This window comes from Magnolia sinica, chromosome 3 (assembly GCF_029962835.1).
Source record: "Magnolia sinica isolate HGM2019 chromosome 3, MsV1, whole genome shotgun sequence".
NCBI classification, from domain to species: domain Eukaryota; kingdom Viridiplantae; phylum Streptophyta; class Magnoliopsida; order Magnoliales; family Magnoliaceae; genus Magnolia; species Magnolia sinica.
In genome coordinates, this window is record NC_080575.1 from 21,116,770 (window position 1) to 21,137,317 (window position 20,548).

Sequence of the window (20,548 nt, forward strand, 5' to 3'; positions counted from 1 at the left end):
CAGAAATTCTAGGTGCCGGCAATCTATTTCTTATATATCGCTAAGTGTTGACATTGTATCGATATCGCTAATGTATTGTGATATTTTTTAGTATATAAATTCTAGATATCAATTGTATTAATGATGTTATCGCCAATAATCAAGTTGTGCAAAATCAACGGCCGATACGTAACGATAACAACAATTATTGCTATGTGATATGGGGCTGAAACAAAAGAGTCCTAAAAAGTGATACTGAAACGGCCGTTACGGGGTTGTAATGGCCGTTACTGGGCCTTATAACGACTGTTACGCATAGTAACCTTAAGAAAAAAGCGGGAAAAAGGAGAAAAAAAGAAAGAAAGAAAGAAACATACGTTTTTCTTCATCATCATCGATTACGGCTGTTGTGGTAGCTACAACAACTGTTGCTTCTTCTTCTTCTTCTTCTTCTGTGTCTGTTGCAGCCCCCTCTCTCTCTCCCTCTCCCTCCCTCCCTCTAGGTTTCCCTCTCGATATTTCGATCACCCCTCCCCTCTTTGAAAAATGAGTGGATGGCATGGCCGTTTCACAGCCATGCATTCTATTTTTTTATTTTTTTAGTACTCCGCAACATATGCCACTCAGTTCAAGTACACAGTTTCATCGCGTGGGCCCACCTTGATTTGTGTTTCTATCCATGCCATCCATTAGCTTGTTTAGTTCATTAGGGCAGTCCTTGAAATGAAGCAGATCCAAATCTCGAGTGGACCACACAGTAGGGATTGAATGCCCACCTTTAATAAACTTCCTAGGCCCCACTGTGATGTTTATTTGTCATCGAACTGTTGATAAGGTCACATAGACTTGGATGAAGGGAGAACACAAATAATAGCTTGATCTGAACTTTTTTTGGGTCCCAATAAGTTTTTAATGGTGGGAATTCAATCCCTACTGGTCCACCTAAGATTAGGATCTGCCTCATTTTTGCACCATGCCCTAAAATGAGTTGACAAAAGGAATGGACAACATGGATATGCAAAAATGCATCGAGGTGGGCCCCACATTTAAGGGGTCACTCACTAGTGGTCCACCTTAGATTTGGATCTGACTCATTTTTTTGGGAACATACTTTAAAATAAATTGGTAAAACAAATGGATGGCATGGATAAACAAATATATCGAGGTGGGCCCCATGTTCAGGGCCTCAATCACTAGTTGTCCACCCGAGATCTAGATTTGCCTCATTTTTTCGACCATATCTTAAAATGGGTTGGTAAAGTGGATGGACCGGATATACTACACATATTGAGGTGGGCCCCACGTACAAGGCCCTAAAATTTTTGTACAAGAGGCATATATTAACTCAAAATTAATCAATTAAATTATGGGACCATTGTTATTAAGTCACAATCCCAAAATCAAATTGTTTGAATGATTTTAACCATTAATTTACAAACACTTGTTTTTTGAAATCGAACCAGTTGATATTTTCCATTCTTCACTCTCCAATGAATGTCCGTGGATCCATTAGTGGGATAAGTGCCACTAAATGGCGTGAATTTGAGGCTGATTTGGGGCACGAGTGGTCTGCCAAATCAGCCCCAAATTGACAACACTTTTTACCCAGATCTAATTTCAATTTTTTCTTAAGGTCTATTAAAGAAAATGATATCAAATTGCTAGATGTATGAATTACATAATAGGACAGTCTGTAGATTCTGTATGTTGAAATTAACACGAGTCAGAAGGTGTGTAATACACATACTATAAATAATACTAAAAGCTATAAATATGAGATGTTTTGGTATTACATTCATTCTAATAAATTTATATTGATATTATATATTTAGAAAAATTAACTGTAAAAGATTTGTAGTCAATTCCAAGTTGTTGGATCCATACATTCATCAAATAACGCGATACAACATTCTTACCAAAGATTTGCAGTCAATTCCTAGTTGTCAGATCCATAAATTCATCAAACAAGCAGATACAACATTCTTACTAAAGATTTACAATCAATTCCAAGTTGTCAGACCCATAAATTCATCAAACAACCCGATACAACATTCTTACCAAAGACTGGACCGTTACACTAATGTTCAAAATCATAAATGAATGCATATTTGGAATATTTACAAATTTCCGAATATTTTTCTGAATGATTAGGAGCCAAAAATAAAAAATAAAAATCGATCGATACAGGGGCATATCGGCCGTTACACCCCCCATATCGACCGTTATGCCGGTTCAGCGTAATGGTAATGGTGGGCACCATTGCCGCTATGGAACACCTTGAAGATAATCTAAGAAAAATACATTGTTCATTCGGCTACTTCAATTATTACAATTATTTGAAGTCTCAAACAAAGAACTCAAAAAAGGAGATAGCCCATGCATTGCAGCTCTAATCTGAACCAGTAATTATCAACAAAATAATGGAATGAGCTAACAAACTAGTTAGCCTCACTACATTTCCCAAAATATCAAGAGATAAACCTCAATAAAGAATTTTAAAGGAATTTATGAAAATGCATTGTCTTAGTTAAACCAATGCATAGATGCATGATGGAATGTATAGTGGGTTCACCATAATAATCAGTACGGTTGAGCTTCATTGAACACCAAGGTCACTTTAATACAATTGGCCTTAACTTTCCTTACACCTCACTCGGCCTGCGTGGCTGGTCTGTCGCACTCATCAATATGCTCACCCAACCGGCCTCGATCAATGAGGGGATCATTTATACGTTAGAGGGTCAGACTACTCCACTTGGCCTGTGTAGTTGGTATGTTGCACTCTTTAATGTGCTCACCCAATCGGCCTCGATGATTCAGAACGTTTTGATCATTCAAAATAAGTAGCTAGTTTTGAATATAAAATAGACAGATTTGTTATATGCCACTGTCCAAATCTTGGACCCTCAGACTGTCTAAAAATTTGAATTTATTGGTTGGCCCCTAAAGTAGTCCAAGTATGGACCATCAAGTAGTCCATAAATCGCACCAATAATGGACCATCAATTCACCTTTAAAATTGTCCATTTAAGGACTGTATTGAGGGCCAACAATAAGTTTCAAGATTGGACCCTTTGTATGTGATGGTCAGTATCTGACCTTGTACAATAGAAACCATGGTTTGGTTATGCACAATTTGGTACTAGTTGAGTTCAAGGCTGGTCATGGATTAGGTTTTGTTGTAGCATGGGATTATCGTAAAAATCAGATTTAGAATGATCAAGTGGCAATTTTGTACTTCTTCATAGTTATTGTTTTGAAAAAAAATCATACCCATTCATGACCTCCACAAAAGCATATTTTTTTATTGTAATGGTAGAGTTGTAAATCATTGTCCAAAAACATATCCCAGAACGTCCATAAAAACAAAACAAAAACAACCTAGTAGCAGCATGGGAAGAGATGAATGGCGAGGATAATAATCAAGCAACCGATTATTATTCGTATCAATGCCTCCAGTGCATGCGGCGTTTCTTCAACGCCATCTCCCTTTGTCTCGTGCCCGTCACTGTTCCGACAGTCATATGATGCTGATCTGGAGCTCCTTATAAGGTCGTTGCTGCAACCGGCAGCGCAACGCGGTCCATGCGTCAAGACCATGTTGTCATAATCCACTGCCACCTCGCTTACTCCTGTATTCTGATGAGATGACACATCGCAGAAAGTTGTCCATTGAGTAAATGCCTCAGACGCTGATTTGTAGCCACAGAAGATCGTTGAAGAATATCCTTCAACCTGTTGATGGCACTCCTCCCACGTGTAATAGATTCCGGGCTGGCGACCTTTGAAAACAACGTACATCTTTTTACCCATCTGAACATAACGAAATATTATCATCAACGTTAATCTATTTCCACAAATAATGGAACATATTAAGTGAAAGAATACTATATCTATATAAGCACATGAAATTAGTGAAGCTATAACGATTGTTAGAGCATACCTGAAGCAATGACTGAAACTGTTAAATCTGTGTACTTACACTAAACATGTTGCAAATATGAACAGGATAGTCATAATTAAAATGAACTTTGTAGCAGATTTAAATGGGTAATGCAGGTTAACAAGCATCGATGGATATATCATTAAATACAGATCACAATCTAAAAAAATAACACAAAAAATATCATTCAAAATAACCCACATTCATCCAGCTAGTGAACACAACTAGCATATGTAACCAGAAAAAGTTAAGTCCAAATAATGATTGGCTGTCCAACTAATCAAAACAACAACCATGACGATCAACTTCAAGGGACTATGCTCAGTCGGACGACTGATTTGGAGCAAGCAGCATCAACACAAACTCCAACCTTCTATGCTCAAGGAGAGAAAGGAATGAAGCAGATTGTTGTTCATCTTTCGATAGTATCTTTGTAGCGCATACGATCTCATGACCTGTAAGGCCCTCAATCTACTCCAGAGTTGGTACAACCTGCGACATACGTACCATGTCCTTCCCTTGCTGTATGGTAATAGTCAGTGATTTCACAGCATCAGCAACTTCACTCATTCCTTTGCCTATGATATCACACGGGCGATTCATCCTAGCTCGCTTCCTTGAACTGTTTATGCTTTTTGTGTTGACGGAGTTGTTCCCATTCAGAGATGGACTTCGGTTTGCAATATGATTACCATCATAGCTTTCATATGACCAGTGGATGTTAGGCATACTGTCCCTTACATCGTCACTGGATAACACGAGAGTATCGTCATTTAGATCAACCGACGGTGTCGGTGAAGTATCAAGATCCCTGGACCTTCTCGAAGGAGTGTTACGCATGTTTTCTATGGAAGCACGCAATCCAGTCGCTCGGTCATTACCAAATAGGTATGTTAGGTCGTCTTACCTTCGCACCGTTTTCCCGCGAACATGTTGTGCGTAAGGATGTGACTATTGATAACAACAAAGATAAATCAATATAAGTAAACAAACATAAAATGATACATATAACTTAGGAATAAAAATAATTGCTAAAGTTATACAAAATTTTATTTCTAAAATTCTCTCACCCATATGTAATCCTCCCAAACATCGTCTGGAGCGGTTACTACCTTTAAGTCATCGTCCCAACCAAATCCACTAGCGTTCAGGGTATCTTGAACCTCGAAATACAACCTTTTCATAGTGTGGAGGCAATTCCCAACATGTTTCTCTTGCACTGATATTCCTATTGTACTCCTCATGCTCTCCACGACTGTTTTGTACGTCTCCTTAAAACCATTCACACTCTTGCGGCCATTTGCAACCACATCCATCAGCGTATCGATTAGACAGTCATCCATTTCATCTATCCATCACATTACACCACTCGAGGATCCATTTGCATTAGGTGATTTTAATTTATATTTTCTCGGTGTCCTGCGGGGTGTAACACATGGTTCTTGTCCAGCTTCTTTTGTAGGGGTGGATTAGTTGTTTCGGTTGGTTGGTGACATTTCACCATCACTAACTTCAATTATCTACAAATAGTAATCTGAACAGATGTAATTAACATTACATTATTGAATATAATTTATATAATAAAGGCAAAATTTTCATTAAGATGAAGGAAGATATACACAATTAAAACATGATACAAAACTTGGAATAGAGAATAGACATATTTGAAAATCTCCTTTAATGTTACTAAAATCTTGACACGTGCTTGTAGGTAATTGAGATTACCTACACATATTTCTATTATCTATTACAAAACAACAATTTAGCATGCGGTAATCATACTATATGACTTACAGGAAGAGATTCATTCCACATCCTCTCTACGATATTGTCTCGATATGTAGCCCATTCATCTTTTTCACGTTGTGTGACATTACCCTCACATGGTGATAGATCCACTCTCTGTTACATCTGTTGAGGTGACCTCCTCTTCCATTAAACCATCTCCTCCAAATACACGGATAAAGTTGTGTAACACACAACATGCGATTACTATCTTCACTTGTGTGTTAAGGTTATATGGTGGAGCTGATTTGAGGATCGGAAATCGTGCTTTGAGTACTCCAAATATCCGCTCAATAACATTTCGTAATTGAGCATATCGATAGTTAAAAAGTTCTTTCTTATTCATAAGATTGCGGCCCGTGTGGTATTCATTGAGGTGGTACCGTACACCACGATATGGAGCCATAAATCCAGGTAAATGGGCGTAACCAGCATCAACTACGTAGTATTTACCTACAATTAATTAGGAGTACATATCATGATAAATGAAATTTAAAATCATCTTATGAAGATCGTCCATCTTATATTTATAGTTGAAGTATCCTGGGGGATAGTAAAACGATCAGTGGTATGTGTCAATGCACTCTGTAAGATGCGTGCGTCAGATGCAAATCCTTCCCATCCGGCGAGCACATATACGAACTTCATATCAAATGTACATGCGGCCATTATATTATGAGAGAGGATCCCTTTCCTGTTACGGTAGGTTGCACTTTCCAATGCAGGCACATAGGTGGGTACATGGGTGCCATCAATTGCACCAATACAATCCTAAATTCAACATGTATTATCAGCAAAGAAATAGTAAAAAAAGTCTACAGTATGAAGGGTTGTTGCATACAGTGATGACAATTGAGCTTACCTGAAAATATGTGTTCCATTTTGGATTGGATAGAATCTCGGGAGGTGTTTCTGCACTTGGGAGTTTTACAAAATTGGGATATAGTCCGACAACAGCATCCAGAGCTTTTGTAAAGTAACGGCTAACCGTTTCTCCAGACCTTATAAACCGATTTCCAATTACACGGTTTCTCACATTATGGCCTACTGTATGAAGGAAAATGACAAGTTGTTCTTCCATAGAAACATGTTTCCCATCGGGAAGCATATTTTTATCCCTGAGAAGGGAGCATAAGTTGAAGAATGTGGCCTTGTTCATTCTGAGTTGTGCAACACACACTTGTTCACCCTCTCTAATTATCCCATTTATTATCCTGCTTCTTTCATAGTCTCCAAATCTTAAGGGTGTCCTAAATAAATAATTGATGCAATATTCTCCCACTGCAATAGTTGTTGTTGCTGCAGCAAATGTAGTTCCAAAAGCAGCCATTTCCTCTTCTGTCCAGCCATGTCCCTCCTTGTTACGATTATTTCTTGTACAACACACCGAATGACAGTTAGTCAGCAACTACAATATAATATAAAATTCCAGTTTCATACCGGTCTGTGAATTTAGAGAGCAAAACAAGACATAAACAGTTACTTATTGCCAAAATTCACCTCCTAATTGATCATAATCAGCAACAGTACAACAGATTGTAGGTCTCAGCCTGACCCATTGAGATAGTCCCACTCTTGGGTACTACATAGCTTCATCAAGCTTCTGACTACATGTTGATATACACATGCAAACGCTATTTGATTTACATTCCTCCAACATATGTAATATATATGAGGCTGGGGGAAATGGAAATCTGTATATGCAATTTGTAAATTAGTTTGAAGAACATGACAAACCAGGTTTTGCAATACTACAGATATCTAAATGGAGGTTATCTATATGGAACTCTGAATATTTAATATATAATTCAGTTTCCAGATTATGACAAACCAGGTTTTGCAAAACTGGAGATATCAAAATCGAAGTTATCTATATGGAACTTTGAAAATGTAATATATAAATCAGTTTCAATTACATGTCAACTCAGTTTTTGCAATAATAGACATGAAATTCGAAATGATCTACATGGAAATCTATATATGTAATATATAAATGAGTTACAGAGAATCTAGGTTCTGCAATACTAGAGTAGCTAGATCCAAACAAAAAAAGAAAAAAAAAAGAAAAAAAAAAGAAAAAAAAAAGAGAATCTTCTGGACAATCTGTAAATTGAATTTCCAGGAATTGTTTTACAATTTAGGCAGAGAAACGCTGCACTCCTAGCAAGTTGACTGTTCCAACAAGCAAATAACAAGAACTAATGTAGATTGAAGTACTAGAAAAACCAGAAGTGACTGGTACATGTGCTAAAGAATGGGTTAGAATGTAACAGCAAACTGAAACTGAAACCAATGATCATATTCACCACCGCAACAGTCACACAGTGAGAATATGTTATATGAAGCTTGTCCTATCCAATTGCACCTTCAGTTTCATGACAAGTATATATGAACACCCGTCTCCTCAACAGGTTCAACACATTATTATTCATATCATTCACACAACCAAAGCACTGAAGCTATGTTTGACAACACAAATGGCCTATATCACGATATCCCTCCAGTGTCATATAGATGGTGTTGTAATTGGGAGTCCCTTATAGTCTATCAATTCAGGGTGTATGAATTGAAATTTTCATAGTCATCAGTCAACCATAAAACATCGTAGAAATGGAATGAAATGCCATATGATGGTTGAATGTGGAGACTCTAAAATGGGGCAGAAACTTTTTTCTCATTAGGATCATATGTAAAATGGTTCCCTTTCGTACAGAAAGTGTAATTAAAAATGATAACAACATGATCCGCAAACGGCCTCAATAGCAAATGCTACAAGAATTTGATACAAAAATTAAGGGCAAAAACTTGTTGTGATTAGGATCATATATAAAATAGGTCCATTTTTTTTTTAAATGCATTAGAAATTAAAAATGATCAGAACATTATCATCCAACATCCCACAGCAGCAAATGCTACAAGACATTGTTACAACAATTAATTTTCAACCTGTTGTGATTAGGATCATATGTAAAATAGGTCCATTTAAGTCAGTAATTGTAAATTAAAAATGATCAAAGCATGAGCTTCCAACGGCCACAGCAGCAAATGCTATTAGCAATTGTAAAAGAACTAAAAGCGCGGAAATTTTTTGTGAGTAGTATCATATGTCAAATGGGTCCGCTTTATTCATAATCAGTAAAATAAAACTGATCAGAACATCATCTTCAAACGGCCATAGCAGCGACTGCTAGAAGAAAATGTTAAAAATAAATGTGGGAGACACGTTTTGTGATGTTGGATCATATGTAACATACATCCATTTATTCGTAATATTTTATTTATTTATTTTTTTTTTTAAAGTTGATAAAATATAGATCTGCATACGGCCACAGCACCAATTGCTAGAGCAAATGCTATAAGAAAAAAAAAAAGTAAAAAACAAATAACAAAAAAACAAACTTAGAGAAATATGGAAGAACAGAGACCCATCCAACAATAAGATTTTTGTTACGCGAAGCCTATCTCAAGGAATGAAGAATGAATATCAATGAGATGGGCCACACGCTTGTCACTGAAGATGAGGGATATGAATGCCTACCTCTCGAGGAATATGCACAGGAGATGGAGAAGAAGTCCGGATCGGATGGCTGAGCAGTCCGCTGTAGGAAGGAAGAACTGGATATCAAAATCAGAGATGGAGAAGAAGTCCGGTGCATGCAATACAAGGCTTTCCAACAACATGCAAGGCCTGAATATTGCAGGACATGCAAGGGGGTAAACATGCATAAACATGCAAGCCCCCTATAGAGATCAAACTTCCCTTCCTACATACCTCTCTGCGTTTGGATGTGCTACGGCAGCGTTCGACGATCTTCGGCAAGATCTTTTCCAAGGTTGATACCTATGAACCATGGAAAAATAGACGAAGATAGCGTCAATGAAGGGATGACCGGAAAAACAGTAGTCTTTGAGAAAGAGGAGCATCAATGGGTGTCGTCTTCTCACCGTATAGGTCCGAAATTTCTGATTAGGCCAGATCGGTTCCTCCCTGCCAAGAACGACTGAGACGCCATGAGAAGTATTTAAAGATATTACTCATTCGAACGATTGCCCTACGATGCACCCGCGGACCATTGTATCTGCGAATGACAGGTCTGCTGAGAAACGGAAATCCTCTCGATTACCTGCAGCGGATTTGAAATTCAGGCAGCTACTTTACATCCGTCTACCGCCAACTCCCAAAGCAGGTATTTACGTCTGAAACCAAATAGGCGTCGAAAGTCATCATGACTTCTTTACGCTTAAATACTGGTATCTCGGAAAACCAAACAGGACCTTAGTGATATTGATACGTCGACAATACTTAGCGATACATTGCTAATACTTGAAATTTTTTATACTACCAGCGTTATTGGTATCATTGAGCTGGAGATAAAGATAATATTGGAGATATTTCGATAATATCGGAGGTAATTCGAACACTGGCTGTGTGATTATTGAGACCACAGTGTGTGCAATGTCTCCCGCTGAGTTGGTAGAGACAATGTAGTGTCTGTAGGTGATATGGGTTCAATCCCTAGTAGTGTTGCCTTTTTCTTTTTTCTTTTTTTTTTTAAAGAAAAAAAAAAGGAAAAAAAGAGAAGATTACCACAACCACGACCATAACCACCACCAGAATCTATGCCATGACAACACCAAGTATTCCTGCCTCCAAGCAGACCTTCCTTGATCCTCTACCTCCAAATTGACCACCATAACCATAAGCACCTAACTCTCCCCAACATCTCTACCTGATGTAGAGATAAATGCAAACTAATCAAATAATGAGGAACACTGTGTGGTCATACTAGCTATACGTTGAACTTTAGCAAATGCCTCTTGAATGATGGGATCTCACTTCCTCCAAGAATCTAAACTCTCAGGGGTTCAAACTCAAGTCGAAGACCAACGAGGAATTTGGCGACATGGAATTCCTCCCTCTACTTTGCACAATCCCAGTGTCTATTGACATTGGTTGATACACATTTAATTCTTCTTAGATGCCCCACAGTGCAAAATAATACTCTATCTCCCTGTTGAAATGAAAATATATTCTGCATAAGCTCATAGATATAAGTTATGTTTCACTCGAATACATCTCCTTTAATTTATCCTAGACTTCTTTGACAGTCTTGAAGAAGATGACATTTGTATTGATATGTGGGCATCTTCCGTTACCCAATCATCATAGTCTATCGTGATCTCATCAAGTTTGGGCAAAGTTAGATATTTCACCTTCTTTTTCCTGTCAGGAAAACCTCTATAGATGTAGCCCACTATAGATAGTTTGTTCCATTCAGTTTAGTCAATGTGATTTTGAGAGACATCGAGTCAAATAGAGACATAATGCTATTCTTTGATTCATTCTTGGTGTCCATCTTGACAAAGGGAAGAACTTTGAATACATACTAGCGAAAGCTTTCAACGGAATTGGATCGCACATTTAAAAGGATGTATATATCCACGAACATAATCAACTAGATCATTACCTTCTTTCTAGCTTTCACTTGTATTCCTTTTTTTATCTGTACCATTAACAACTATCATGCATAATTTCTATAACAACTATCATGCATAATTTCTATATTTAAGTATGAGTTTACCCTTTCAAAATGACCGTTGAGCCAACTGTAGATGAGAGATGGCCCACTTTGACCCATCACACAGGCAGAACATACAAGTGGGCCTTACACCTCTTTGTTAAACTTGATTACACCACCTACCAAGCAATGGTACAATGAGGGAAAGGGATTAGGTTAGGTCAACCTAAGACATTAGGGTTTCCCCACAAAGAGGAGACGAAGATATGAGAGATAGATAGATAGATAGAGAGGCAGGGGGAGTATCAAATCACTTACATTCTTTTACCATGTAGTGAATGATGGAGAAAAGAGAAGATGAAAAGAAGAAAAGTGAGCGGAAAAGGAGAAGAAGAGGAGAGACTACATCGCTTTTATCATAATTAGGGCAATTACTTAACATAAGAAAATTATAGTTATAACCCTTTGACTAAAAGATAAAATGAGCCAATGACTTATAGGCCTAAAGACTAAAGCCCAATCATATGACAATGCCCAACATAAACTTAAACATATGAGGACCATATGAGTGACTGTGTGCCCACACTGTGGCCAGAGTGGTCCACATGTGTGGTCGTAATGCATCAACAATTGATATTTTCAAAATTTTTAAAATTGTTCAATTAGAAAAAAAAAAAAATTTGCAATAACTTTTTAGATATATGTTTCCTTTTGGTGTTTTCTAATTTATGGTTCATGTTTATGATCATTGGTTTTGCATTTGTCGGTGGAAAATAAGTTTTTTATGTAAAAAAATATTGAAAGAAATTTGTTTACTAAAAATATTTTCCATTTTTTAAAAACTTTTTTGGTACTGATGCTTCATGCATGCTTTATGATGAAATATATGTATGTATGAGTGTATACATATGCATGCTTCGATGGATGGATGAAACATGGATGTATATATGTATGCATGCATGGATGGATGGTTGAATGGATGGACAGATAGATGGATGGATAGATTATGCTTGTATGTATGTATGTATATATGCTTGTATGTATGTGTGTATGCATGCATGATGGATGGATAATGAATGTGTGTATATATGTATGTACATATGCGTGCATGCAGGGATGGATGGATGGAAGAATGGATGGATCATCATGCATGTGTATGTATGCATGGATGGATGAATGGATGGATGGATCATCATGCATGTGTTTATGTATTTATGTATACATGCATGGATGGATGGACGGATGGCTAGATCATGGATGGATGGATGGATCATCATGCATGTGTTTATGTATTTATTTACACATGTATGGATGGATGGACAGATGGCTAGATCATGGATGGATGGATGGATCATCATGCATGTGTTTATATATTTATGTATACATGCATGGATGGATGGGTGGATGGATCATTATGCATGTGTTTATATATGTACGTATGTATGCATGCATGATTCCATGGATGGATGGAGGGATGGGTCATCATGCATGTGTGAATGTATGTATGTATGCATGTATGGATGGATGGATCATCATGCGTGTGTTTATGTATGCATGCATATATGTATGATTATGACGACTACGAGCCACCTCATAACTTCATGTGGGTCTGAGGGATGGAGATAGGTATGTTTTTGAGACATTTTGGATGTCTTGGTTATTGTTTGGTACCCACATTTATATCATATGAACTTGTTTCAGTTTCTATTGCACTGATTCTTTACGACATCACATGCTTTTAGGTCCCTATTAAATGTAAATTCATTATGTATGCATCTTTTTTGTTTTTGCAATTTTTTAATTCTTAAATATGCAAATATGTGTATTTTAGCATCTCTTGAAGTTTCACTGAAAAATCCGACCATTTTCCCCCATGTTTTCCTCAATAAGCGATACATTTCCAAGTATCGGTGAGAATATCGGAAATAACGATACATCTTTCTGTAACCCTAGCCAGCGATACATGTAATGATACTGATACTACAAACATTGCTCACAGGACATGAATGACATTTAACCGGAAGTGCAAACTTTCTCTCTATGTAGTATAGATGACCATCCATGTACAAGAGTAGAGTTGTTCATCAAACTTCTATTTTTTATTTTGCTTTACTCGTGTCTTTTCATCTCAAGCATAACATAATCAGGTGCAATATGTGTTTAATGGTGTCTGTACTTTATTGTCTAGGACCCATCTAAGGCTGAAACAGCCAACAAAGATGATTCGGAGGAAATACTAGATATAAATGCAAAGGGAGCTGTGATTTTTGTTATAATGGCATCTGCGTTCCTACTGTTACTATATTTTCTTATGTCTTCCTGGTTCGTTTGGGTCCTGATTGTGATGTTTTGCATTGGTGGTACTCAGGTATGCAATGAATTCCAATATATCAATCATCTTTCGTTGTTGGAATGGTGGATGTTTAAAATTGCATAATGGTTGACCAATAACCACATTCCTTTGTTTATTTTAGTGCTTTAATTCTCCTTGCATTTCTCATTAAACACAACTTTCTTCCGGCTCTAGAATTGCTGTTTTGGAACTGAAATGTTAAACATCCTGTTCCAGGTTTCCTGAATGTATTTATTTACCAATTTAACCATAATTGTATGAAGAATTAGACATATGCTTACTTTTACTTGAAGCTTCCTTAAAGGAACATGTTTTTCAACTGTAGATGTTGCCTTGGAAGCTGAACATTTTATTTTATGCTTGCATCTTATATTTGATGCATAGTGAATAGCATGTAGCATAGCATTTACCCCTTTGATGCATGAGGCGGAAGCTACATAGCGCGTAGCATAAGCTACACAATACTTCTAGATTTTTAATCAAGGTTGCACTTGGATGCACCAATTTCATGATATTCTGCACCAAATTAAACTAATTAATAATGGAATTTAACAAAGTTTCTTGATATTCTGTGCAATCAAATTCAACCTAAAGCGATAAGAAAGTTCAATGATTAAGTATAAAGGTAAAGAGAGAACAACAAAACTAATTTAATATTGTTACTATATTATTTTACTAAAAGCATTGGAAAGATAAATTGGTTTTTATTGAAAATAGAAAATTGTAACAAATCATTTAAAACATTAATTGATTTTAATGTTGTTGTGAAAAATAACTTGTCACGACCCTAGGTGAGTGTATAGATTAGGAGCACGTATATGTGTACGTTGAGGTTTTCTTCAAAACCCTTTCGCTGGATTTTCATTTAGGGTTAGAAGATTGCTGAAATTTCTGTTTTAAACTTAAATAATTGCTGGATTTTCTGTTTTAGGGTTAGGTTTTCGCTGGAATTTCATTTAGGGTTAGAAAATTGCTAAAATTTCTGTTTTAAGGTTAAATAATTGCTGGATTGTCTGTTTTAGGGTTAGGTTTTCACTGGATTTGTATTTAGGGTTAATAAATTGCTGGATTTTCTTTCAAAACCCTATAGAAGCCTGGCTTTGCTGATTTCTTTCAAAACCCTATAGAAGACTAGCTTTGCTGATTTTCTTTCAAAACCCTATAGAAGACTAGCTTTGTTGATTTAAATTCGTTAGGTTATTGCTGGACTTTCTTAAGGTTATGGCTGATTAGATAAAAGTGGATTTTCTACGTTAGTTGACTAGGTTATTAATGACTGATTAGATGAAAGTCATACGTATTTCTAACGGGTTCTCTCTTTGTCCCTTACATCCGCCTGCTATCTGTTTGACAAATTGTTTCAAAGAAATGTCCTACATCTTTTTCATGTAGTTACTTCTTGAGAAAAAGCATGCTTGTAGCATGAAGTCTTATAGCAGAATAAATCCCAGATTGGAATTAGATTGGCTAAGTCATGTGCATATCATATGCATGACTCATAGTTGTTGTATCATTGTATGCTTGAGAGTGAATGATTCATATCATGATATGGTGATCATATTGGGTTGTGGTGCGACACACGATGTGTCTATGATGAGTATGTAAACTGTCTAGATACATGATGTATTACATGAGACCCTTATGAGGAAGTTAAATGTGGAACTTAAATGTATGAGGAGACCACATGAGGAAGGTCGTCCTATGTTTGCTTTGAAAACCATGACATATTGTGCTTGTATGTGGACTTATGCATATGGTAATTGTAAATGCGATGAAACATAAAATCCTACAACTTCACAGTCAACAAGAAAAAGTGCTAAAAAATAAAATCCTGCAAGAGGGTTTTCATATGTGTGGACTTAAACTTGGTTTTAAAGGGTTATGGGATGTTTCGTGATGATTTTGAAAAGTTTAAGTGTATAGTAGCAATATAATAATGTTATTTAAGTAGTTGGAACTAACGTATTCCAAGGAGTTTAAAAACATCGAGGTCATTTGAGTATATTTTCTCAAAATATACATGTACATATCTATGCATAACTTACACTCCGGGTGTCCTATTGACATGCCGTTTTCGCCATTAACTCCGTAACTCGACTACGGTTACAACGGTTAGGCTCTCTGACCTAACGGATTTTGAAAACTCGATGGTGGGGCTCCGCCAGATAAAATAAGGACATAATTGTCATTTCTCAGATTGTTTAATTTTAAGTCCATATCTTAAATTCAGACATCGGGTTGAAATATGGCCTGCGGCTTGATAACAGAACAACGATATGATCAAGTCAACACATTCTCGAGGCCAATGGAGCTATAGTCACCGGCTATCCAGTGTACAAATCAGATTTCGGGGTCACGGGTCTTACATAATTTGTAATCTGAGCTACTTAGCGTGCAGAGTGTAGCTTGTGCAAATTATCATGTAGCATAGGCTACACGCGACTTAAGCTATTTTCATGAGCTACATACATTAATGTTAAGCTATGCTACATAGTGTAAGCTACACACTACATAACGCAGCTATTTAAAACACTGGTGCTTATGGTTTCTTTTTTCCCCCTTAAAAAAATACTTTGCAAACTTATTTCTCAGGTTTGAGACTTGTGATCTCCCTCTCTTAATTTTGTTCTTGTTGAGATTCATGCTTTTGGACATTGTTTATCGTGTTCTATGGTGCTATGCTCCAAATGCATTGTACTTCATTGCTTTGCTAGATCTACTTTGATTTGTTTGCTGATTTTTTGGCTATGGAATCTATGGTCTATGGATGAGAATGGCTATACCATTCATTTGGAATATTGTTATTAAGCGGAAGGCTACTTGGGTTGTGGGTCTCTCCATTGGCGATACAAAAACGCGTATGTGGTATGTTACTTCCTCCAATACATGGTACAATTCCATATCTTTGGATGCCTGGACCAAATGCCATATCAAACTCGCCAAGATAGGAGCTCCATACTGAACTGATTGATGGCTTGTCCCTTCCCCTAAGAGGATAAGCCCCTTCGGGGGGTGGAAGCTCGCATCTATTGGATTATTTGTTGACAAAAGGTGCTTACTAGAAAGGCAAGTGGTGAGAACGTCTTAATAGTGGAACGATCAAAGGCAAGGAATAGACTCGAGCAACCAGAAGGAGTGGAGGGGCAGGCGATTGATCCATACCATACGATTAAGATAGGGTGTTTATGTGCTTGGATTGGTTGCTTCCTCTCTTTCCAGTTCTTTTTGGCATTAGTCACTGAATGTAGGGAGGCAAGGGATGGCACGATTGAATTAGTGAGATGTCTAGTACTGTGGTGGCTCACTCAAATGAAAGTGGGCAGGTAGGGTGGGATGAGAGAGATAGAAAGGCAAAGGCATTGGGATTATGAGTGGGGGCTCTTGACAACGATTTCAAATCATTAGATTATTTGTTGAGGTGGGGTGATCGATCCATGGTGGGACATTCCTTAGTTTACGTGATAGATGGGAAAGATAGTTCATTAGCGAGTGGGATGACCACAACGAGGGAAGGTGGTGGTGGAGATCTATTCGTCTCTGCGGCCGCAAGGCGGCTTTTTCCACTCGGTAGGAACATGTAGGTTGCTCCAATGCATACACTTAAGTGTATGTAACAGTTTTGATATCAGAATTGATATTGTTGTTGTTGAGCTTGTTAAGTCCACGTGTCTGCGATACAGCTCATGTATGCACCACACATGTGCCAGCATGGCACGTTGGTCCAGGAGCCAATCCATCCATCAGAAGGGGACCACTATATACATTCCCTAGCCCAATAGTGAGGCTTTTCTGGAAATATTCAGACTCTGTTGGGATTTATTCTTTGTTGATTTTTCTTCCTTTTCCGCCTTTTTTGTATGGCTTTCTTTAGATATTATAGTGTGATTTGAATTTGTTTATTAAGAGTGACTGTCTAGATTTTAATCTTTCTTTAGGATTCCTTTACGCAAATCACTGCATAAACCTTCTCGTCGATGTGTTCTCTTTATATGTTATGCACACTTGCATTTTTTATTTATTATGTTCTCCAAATCACTGTTTCTGCTTTCTAGTAGGGCTGTCAATGGGCCGGGCCTGGGGTTGGTCTCGACCCAGATTTTGATCTGTTTCAGGCCGGGCTGTTGGGGGCCTATTCAAAATTTTGATTTTGCCAGGCCCGAGCCCGGCCCATTGACACCCCTACTTTGCAGTGATTCTGCATTTTGTTGAACTGTGTGAAATGGGTGGTCACTATGCCATTTTGAGCGGACATTCTAGTTTAGTAGATAGGTTTGGTCACTACTCTACAATCATGCTGAACTTACTAGTACCCTTTTGTTTTCAAATTTCACATATAGTTGAATATGCACTATTTATGATCCATGATTATGAATTTGACTAAATGAACTAAATGTACTCGCTGAATTTACGGTATTACTAAAATGTGAAAACGACTTGTTTTCATGGTTAAGACTTGGTTGGGATGGATGGGATGGATGCCTACAACAGGTGTACTCCCCCGTAATGCTCATTTGAAGTTGTCTGCATTTTCCAGGGGTTGCATGCTTGCTTGGTGTCACTGATTACAAGGTATTTAAGGGTGATTTTATCATTCATATGAAGCCACATGTAATCACATACTTCTTATTTCTTACTTTTGCCTAAGATTCTGTATTGTGCTCCTACCAGAATGTGCAGAGGCTGTGGACAAAAGACAACTAAACTTCCTGTTATTGGGGAGGCTCCACTTCTATCTGTTGTGCTTTTCCCATTCTGTGCAGCATTTGCCATTTTCTGGGCTGTAAATCGAAACACCTCTTATGCGTGGATTTGTCAAGATATTCTCGTAGGTCCCCCCCCTTCTCTCTCTCCATGTGTGTGCACGTGTGTTTGTGTGCGTGCGTGCATGTTCATGTGTGTTACTTCATTCTGTTTGATGATGTGTTACACTTTAACATCACTAATCTGTTTTATTTTCTACTCTGTAGACATTAAATACTTAACATTTAGTAATTGGGATATCTCTCTCTCTCTCTCTCTCTCTCTCTCTCTCTCTCTCTCTCTCTCTCTCTCTCTCTAATGCATGCATTTATTCTTGTATATGTATGCATGTATTTGGTCACTCTGATTTTGTAAGATGCCTTTGAGAATATGAGCACCTGAAATGGTTCTCTTCTTCTACAGCACAGAGAATTGTGCTCTATTTTATGTTAAAAGTATGTTATACTTGTTTATAATTCTATGAATAGTTAGTTTCATGAACATTGCAGTGTCACTGGAACTCCAGCAGGGAGGAAGTTGGCAAAATAGTTCTTCTTGACATGAAAAAGCTTGTATTATGGCAGAACTAAGAAAATTCTATATACTTCTGTATGGTTCTGGAGAAAGTGTAATCTTTTACCATTCTATCTTTATCCTTGTAAATTTTATCATACAACTACCAAAAATTTTAATATGAATTTTTCACAACCTTCCTGGGAATAATAGTAGTCTATTTATGGACGGAGGCCAGATAATGGAATAGTTCATTATTGCCTGGATCAATATGGGATAAATAATAGAGGGGCTTCTCACTTGCAAGCATGTCAGTGCTGATAGAAACATCTTGTGAAGGAGAAGTGTATTATTGTTCTCATTATACCCACCCATTTTGAGGTGTTTCGAGGGCTATTAGTACCATTCTATGACCTAGTAAATTGTACCTCTTTAAGCTCTTTCTGAGGAGAAATTTAGCAACTCAAGGAGGAGAGATGCTGTAATGCTTGCAGAGCATTATTAATTATAGTGCTCCTAGTTGCATTGGACACATAAACAGTTCAATCCATTGATCTAAACAGTCCACTAGGTCCAACACAAATTCCATGGGCTAACATGTAAATATCACACTGAGCTCTGACCAATGGCCTCTAAAAATAGGTCTAACCAACATTTCAATCAAATAGTGATAGTTCCCATCATGGATTGATTATGATCCTAAAGAATCACTCTGTTAGGCATCCCAACTATCCCATCCATAGGTTGGAAAAACAATGGCTACAAAAAATAGGGCCAAATCTAGGACGCATTTGGTCATCCCATCAGTCTTATTTTTGCATGGTAGCCCTTGAAATGTATTCTAGATGTAACAGACAGTTTAGATCAGTCTATTGCACTGTCCAATTTACCCGATACAACTAGAAGTGCTATAACTTAAAAGTGCTCGCGGCATTTCTCTGCAAGGAGTATTTGGGCGTAGAAAATGTTGTGCTGCATAGTTTAGCTTGGATGCAACATGCAACCAAATCCGATTTGATGCAAGCATTTTGAAAATGGCCTGTTCCCATGGTATTATGATCTAACATTCATGTTATCCTTGACGAGGATAGGTGCAAATCTTTTTCCTTGAATCCCAACCTCCCATGAATGAAATTGAGATAGGTGATGGGAGAAGTTGATATTGTGGAATGCTTGTATTTAATTTTATGATAAGTTTTTGTATGATGGTGTTTTCATACATTGCATTAGAGGCATGATAGCAATTTCTCTCTCCTTCCTTGCATATTCTGTCCTCTCTCTTCCCTTTCACGTTCAAGTTTCTCTTTCATTCAATTGAACCCGATCTTCCATTCTTCCATACCTATCTTCCAGTTCTCACTTCATTCTTATAATTTCTCTCAGCTTTTCCATCAACCATCTTATCCTCTTTATTCTTCTTCCACCTTTCTTGATCTTCCCTTTCCCTTTCCCACGTTTTCCTTCAATATTAAATCATGAAGCGTCCTGCAATGAGAAATCCTGACTTCTTTCTTCTAAACTGAAATCCCAACCCTGCTATGAGAAATCCCCTGGGGAGAGTGAGACCCTTCTTTCTCATTATCCTACTTGCTCCTCATGATAAAGATGGATCAAATGCTGATCAGTTGGATCTTTTCAGAGGATCTCCTTGTCAAGTAATAGGATTGAAATCCTCCTGAGATGTGTCGATATCCATGAAAAAGCCTCTAAATGATT

At 37.4% G+C, this 20,548-nt stretch overlaps 2 protein-coding genes across 4 annotated transcripts in view; one reads left to right on the forward strand and one right to left on the reverse strand.

Moving 5' to 3' along the window:
* Positions 1-20,548, forward strand: part of LOC131239677 (signal peptide peptidase-like 2) — a 113,245-nt gene that overhangs the window by 49,856 nt on the left and 42,841 nt on the right. For 2 of the 3 annotated variants that reach the window (XM_058237506.1, XM_058237505.1), the window contains exons 6-8: positions 13,415-13,594; positions 18,114-18,148; positions 18,248-18,404. In XM_058237506.1, coding sequence (XP_058093489.1) covers positions 13,415-13,594; positions 18,114-18,148; positions 18,248-18,404 — 372 coding nt within the window. The remainder of the gene's footprint in view (positions 1-13,414; positions 13,595-18,113; positions 18,149-18,247; positions 18,405-20,548) is intronic. The other variant, XM_058237507.1, reaches the window with a different exon arrangement.
* On the reverse strand, positions 3,304-9,941 carry LOC131239678 (uncharacterized). Its single transcript, XM_058237508.1, has 3 exons — positions 9,480-9,941; positions 9,246-9,306; positions 3,304-3,792 (listed from the first exon to the last, which is right to left on the reverse strand). The coding sequence occupies exons 1-3, from the start codon at positions 9,629-9,631 to the stop codon at positions 3,361-3,363; spliced, it is 645 nt and encodes a 214-aa protein (XP_058093491.1). The 5' UTR covers positions 9,632-9,941; the 3' UTR covers positions 3,304-3,360.

Excerpts from the sequence above, each read along its gene's own strand:
- LOC131239678 (XM_058237508.1), bottom strand. The coding sequence starts at position 9,631 with ATGCTCCTCTTTCTCAAAGACTACTGTTTTTCCGGTCATCCCTTCATT. Across the intron at positions 9,307-9,479 it reads GCACATCCAAACGCAGAGAG|CGGACTGCTCAGCCATCCGA; the intron begins GTATGTAGGAAG and ends TCCTTCCTACAG. Across the intron at positions 3,793-9,245 it reads CTGTGCATATTCCTCGAGAG|ATGGGTAAAAAGATGTACGT; the intron begins GTAGGCATTCAT and ends CGTTATGTTCAG.